Genomic DNA, 6,060 nt, shown 5'->3' with positions numbered 1-6,060 from the left:
TAATATGAAGGTCAACTATCGTATGATTTCGTGAGATGGCAAACGATAAAAACAATGAACAAGAGATTATGGTAGCGGTGCGTTAAATGCATATGCTGTAGCGGCAATGCATTGACAAAGGTGCGAAGGTAGTGGGAATAGAATAACTGGAGCTCCAACGAAAACAATGACAACAACGTCAACGATGATAAGCGATGATAGCGACGATGGCACTGATAGCGAAGGCAGCGAAAACAGCAAAGGCAATAAAGGCATCGACGTCAACAATGGCAGCGAAAGAAGCAGAGGCAATGATGTGAAATCACTCGTTTATGCTAGAGCGCACTCAAATACACATACTCATAGGTTGGCAAATTGTTCCATTAGCACACGCAGGAGCGCCGAACGCGAAGTAGGAAAGGGGGATCGTGAACATTCGTCCCCCCTTGAAAGTTATGCTTTCAATGTTTTTGAGGCGAAGTTTCAACTGGTAGCTTGCAAACTCTTGTTATTGCTCGCTTGTAGATTCCATCTGCAGTTTTTACCTGTACGACCCTCACTCTGCCATCGTCACCTGGTAGTGTGGCTATGATGCGACCCATGGGCCACTTTAGTGGCGGTGTAAGGTCATCCTTTAGTATTACCAGGTCGTTAACATTGATGTTGGGTGATGCAGTCTTCCACTTCGAACGCCTTTGCAGTTCCTTCAGATAGTCCTGCTGCCAGCGATGCCAGAATTGTTGTTGGACGTACTGAATGATTTTAGAACGACCTGTACTGGTTAGGTTGACTGGCACTGATGGTTCAGGAACAGTTAACAGAGATCGGCCGATGAGGAAGTGTCCTGGGGTGAGTGGACGAAGATCATTTGGGTCGCTTGAAATTGGGGTCAGAGGTCGACTGTTCACAACTGCTTCGGCTTGGCAGACGATTGTATGGAGTTCGTCGTGTGTCAGAACATTATTTCCGATGGCACGACGCAAATGATATTTGGCCAATTTTACTGCACTTTCCCACAGGCCACCGAAGTGTGGTGATCTTGGTGGAATAAACTTCCACTCGATTCCTTCGTTTCTACAAAACTCCTCAACACGTTCGATGTGCGCTTCGGTAGTGAACGAATGCAAAAGCTCGCGTAGCTCACGATTTGCCCCAACAAAGTTTGTTGCATTGTCGGACACAACTACCCGACACTTCCCGCGCCTGGCTATGAAACGCTTAAAGGTTGCAATGAATGCCGCTGTTGATAGATCTGGTGCAATTTCAAGGTGCACAGCCTTGGTGGTGAAACATATGAACACCGCGATGTAAACCTTGATTGGTGGTCGTCCTCTTATTCTTTGTGTGATCAATAAGGGACCACAGTAGTCTACTCCTGTTGTTTCGAATGGATACGATGGCATAATTCGACACGTGGGAAGTGACCCCATAAGCTGTTCCGTTACTATTGGACGAAGACGGTAGCACCGTATGCAGCTGTGAATCACTTGACGGATAGTCGTACGAGCACCAACGACCCAGAATTTGTCCCGTATAATGTTCAATAAGGTTTGTGCACCAGCATGAAGATTTTTGCGATGATAATGCGTGATGAGTGAGTGGACGAATGGATGGGAATGTGGGAGAACAATTGGATGTTTTGCATCGAAACTCAATGTTGAGTTTTTCAACCTTCCTCCCACTCTAATAAGATTGTTGTGCAAAAATGGAGAAAGTGATGCAAGTTTTGAGGTTTTGCTGATGGGTTGATTGAATTGCAGTTTGCTGTATTCGTAACCAAAATGAGACTTCTGAATTCTCCTGCAGACAAATTCAAGCGTGTCGTTAATTTCTTCTGGTGTTATCGACGCAACTGGTGTTCTCGACATGAAGTGCCTTACATAGGTGAAAATTCGTAGAAACTTGTTGTAGCTATTAACATATTTATTTTCGGCGAAGATGTCTACTTGAGGTGCTGACAGCAATGTCACACGTTGTTTTCGTTGTTCTGGAATGTCTGGTATGGTGTCAAAAGAAGAATTGGGCCATTCCTCTTGTGGAGTCTTCAAAAATGGAGGCCCTTGGAACCACAATTGATTCCCGCGGATTCCAGCGACGGTTGTGCCACGCGAAACTATGTCCGCTGGGTTGAGTTCAGATGGTACATGATGCCATTTATAGTGCGATGTTAGTTGCTGTATTTTTGACACTCGGTTTGCCACGAAGACCGTCCATCGACATGGCTCACCACGTATCCAGCTCAAAGCGATTGTTGAGTCGGTCCAACAATGAATGTTAACCGACCTTGGTGAAAATATTTCAACTATAGTTTGTAGGAGCTCAGCCAATTACATTGTAGCACATAGCTCAAGCCGTGGCAGGCTTACTTGTTTTGTTGGTGCTACACGGGATTTGGCGCAAAGTAAGGATGACGTAGTTTCCTTCTCCTGCCGAGTCACGACGTAAATGCATGCACCATATGCTTTTGTACTAGCATCTGCAAAGGCATGGATTTGAGTTGTGACATTCATTGGTACATACCTTGGTAGCTGTATGTTGTTTATAAGGCTCAGATGATCTTCAAAATTGCGCCACTGAGTGTGAACGTCTTGAGGCACACTTTCGTCCCAGTCAAGCTTCAATTTCCATAACTGTTGCATTAAAATTTTTCCCGAAACAATAAGGGGGTTAAGTAGTCCAAGCGGATCGAAGAGGGTCGCAATTTGTGACAGTATAGCACGCTTGGTTGGTTTACGTGTTGCTGATGGCCCCGTGTAGCAAAAGAAAAAGGCATCTTGTGAGGGGGACCATCTAAGTCCGAGAGTTTTGACATAAGTCGAATCCCCTAGACCAATGGGTTCTTCTCTGTCTTCAAACGGTACGTCGTTGATGATTTCCTTGTTATTGGAGGCAAACTTACGTAGCGGAAATCCTCCTCGTTGGAGCAATGCTGTGACTTGCCCTTTGATTTCAACCACTGCGTCAACCGACGGGCCACCAGTCATCAGGTTGTCGACATAAAAATCCTTGAGGGTAATAGCAGACCCGATTGGAAACTCAGTCGACTCCCTTTTTGCGAGCTCCAGTAGGCATTTCGTAGCGAGGTAAGGTGCGGAGCTGGTTCCATACGTCACTGTTTTTAGTTGATATACCTTTACTGGATCAAGCGGAGAATTGCGCCAGAGAATGCACTGCCAATTCGCATCGGCGTTGTCGACCAATACCTGCCTGTACATTTTAGCAATGTCGGCCATCAAAACATACTTATGGATTCGAAAGCGAACGAGGATTGTAAAAATGTCATCTTGTAGAGTTGGACCTACTCTAAGTATGTCATTCAATGACCTCCCATTTGACGTCTGGCAGGATGCATCAAAAACGACGCGTAGCTTTGTGGTGCTGCTGTCAGCCTTTATGACACAGTGGTGCGGAATGAAGTACCGATTGTGTGTTGAGTTATCTGTCAGTGTCATGTGCCCTAACTCTGCATACTCGTGGATGAAGTCTCGATAATTCGTTAACATTGAAGGATTTCTTAGTAGTTTATGTTCCAGTGCTACTAACCTTTTGAACGCGATTTCATATGACTGGCCCAGTGATTCTGGGTTTCCCTTAAACGGCAAACGTACAAAGAATTTGTTGCTGGTTGGACACCGCCTTGTTGTTGCTTCGAAGAACCGTTCGCAGGCTTGTTCTTCCTCTGAGAACATTTTAACTGGTTCAGTATAACCTTCGAGTGTCCAAAACTTTTGCAGCAGATTGTCTAGGGTTAAATTATTACCCACTGTTATAAACGTCTTGTAGGCAGGAAGCGATGATATTTTTGATGAAAGCGATGAAGATGATATTGTAGTCTGCGAAGATGCTGACTTCGTGGATGGAATTGGTCCTGAAACGATCCACCCTAATTTTGTCTTCTGGAGGATCGGTGACCTGTTGTCGTCTTTAATTTGACCCACAAGGAGCAGGTCGAAGAATAACCCTGCACCGATTAGACAATCAACTCCTTGTGGCTCGTGAAAACTCTCATCTGCAAGTTTGATGTTGTTTGGTATTTTGCACGCGCTTGAGGAAATTCGAACGTTTGGATGTTGTGCTGTTATCGTTGGGATTATTACCGCCTCAAAACTCGATGAGTAGTCCATGTGAAGGGATTTCATTGTTAACTGACTTGTTTGTTGCATTTTTGTAGATGTTGAACCTATGCCTATAACTTCGATGCTTCCTTTGACCCGTGGTAGATGCAAGTGCTGTGCAATCCGCTCGGTCACAAAATTGAGTTGTGACCCCGAATCTAGGAGGGCACGAACGATGGTTGAGTATCCCGATGAATTCGATAGATACACACGTGCTGTAGCTAAGATGACGTCTCCGCAACTCTCTTTGACCTGTAGAACCACCGGCTTGGTGTTCTCGACTGCTGGACTATTTACGATGTTAGTGGTGTTATTGGATGAGTCCCCCGCTCCATATGTTCTATGCAGCAACGTGTGGTGGCTCACTCGGCAGTGCTGGCACCTGCGAACAGATGGGCATACACTTGACGTGTGATTCTTACCCAAACAGTTCAGACATAGGTTAAGGCGTTTGACACGAAGAAACCGGTCTTGAGGGCTCAATTTCATAAATTGTTCGCAGTTGAATGGGCTATGATGAGGACTTGTACCACACAGGAGGCACTTAGTGGTTGAATTCGTTGTGACAAGTGAATGTCCTCTGCTGCCCAAAGTTTTTGATGCATATTTCTTAGATGACGATGCCAGTTCGGGGGTTGGTTTGTTCGCCGCCAGCATATTAAACGTCTGACAACGACGTTCAAGGAATGAGGCGAGATCTGTCCAAGTAGGCATCTGCAAGGGTGTTGAGTTTGTGGCGGTCCACTTTACGGCAACTTCTTCTTCCCATTTTGTACGCGTTGACGGGTCTAATTTACTTGATACTAGGTGAAGTAGGATTGCCTCACCGACTTGTTGCGTGGTTGCCAAAGACTGCATGGCCCGAAGATTTACATTGACTGTGTCAATGAAGTTGCGAAGCGATGAGAGGTTCGATGATGAAAGCTGTGATAGATCGCAGATCTGTTGCATGTGGGATTGAAAGATTAAGCGGCTGTTGTTGAAGCGAGTGATGAGGAGATCAAGCGCAGTGCTGTAGTTGTTGCTAGTCACTTCAAGCGACTGTATTAACCGCGAGGCTTCTTCCGTTAGACAAGATCGTAAGTATTGAAATCGTTCGATGTTGGTTAGGTCTCGATTATTGTGTACTAACGTTGTAAATACATTGTGAAAATCAAGCCACTCTGATTGTTTTCCGCTAAACTTTGTTAGTTGCAGCTTCGGCAAGTTTATACGGTGTGTTGGGCAGCGTTCTACATGTGTGCTGCTGAGTTGGGTGGACGGTTGAATCCTCTGCAGCTCTTCCATCTGGTCAAGGATTGCGGCTTTTGCTTCCACATACGACTCTTCAAGTGCTACGCGATGCTCTGCTTCTAGCTGCGACTCGTCCAGCTCCTCTAATTGAGTTTGTAGAGCGTCAAGTGCGGTATATTGTCGTTCCACCAAACTCAATTTTGCTGCGAGTTGGCGAAGCGAAAGTGACTCGCCTTCAAGCACTCCAATGTGTACCGAGCGCAAGCGTGTTAGGAGATTATCCCGCTGATGCATCTTTATGCGAATATTCCGTGTTGCCACTCCTTCTCGCGATTCTTCATTAGTATTGAGGGAGGATGCCTCGGATGCACCATCATCCACTGGAATTGACTCAGGCTCCATTTCACAATGACGAGCACACAACTCGAAGAAAATATAAAAGTGCTTATGTCGATCACAAATGGGTTCCTAGGAATGTCCTGTAGCAGGATGCGCGCGCTGTCCGGTGGAGCCAGGTGGACTGTATATCGATGACGGGTGTCTTGAAATTGACATGAATATGCCAGACCGAATCCGGCTCGAAGGACCTCTGGAGAATTGTAGAGGTTTTTCTACAATTTTTCTTGCGACTATTGTTGTAGATAAAAAGGCAACTTGTGTATTTTTTCTTTATTTATTTGGTGATGGCTCCTTCGCGATCGCACATCGAAAAACAAACTGACCACCAAAAAAA

At 45.5% G+C, this 6,060-nt stretch overlaps 1 protein-coding gene across 1 annotated transcript; it reads right to left on the bottom strand.

The window, feature by feature from the left end:
• Positions 1–539: 539 nt before the first annotated feature.
• On the bottom strand, positions 540–5,729 carry LOC118756302 (the record flags this gene model as incomplete). The annotated part of the gene is made up of 2 exons (XM_036491073.1): positions 2,311–5,729; positions 540–2,262 (listed from the first exon to the last, which is right to left on the bottom strand). Coding segments are annotated over exons 1-2 (5,142 nt in total), but the record flags the coding sequence as incomplete, so codon positions are not given.
• Between the last annotated feature and the right edge of the window lie 331 nt (positions 5,730–6,060).

This window comes from Rhagoletis pomonella, unplaced genomic scaffold, assembly GCF_013731165.1.
Source record: "Rhagoletis pomonella isolate Grant_MI unplaced genomic scaffold, Rhpom_1.0 Rhpom_scaffold_05479, whole genome shotgun sequence".
Classification (NCBI taxonomy): Eukaryota; Metazoa; Arthropoda; class Insecta; order Diptera; family Tephritidae; genus Rhagoletis; species Rhagoletis pomonella.
Note: the sequence above shows the minus strand (reverse complement) of the source record. Positions and strands in the feature narration are given on the sequence as shown.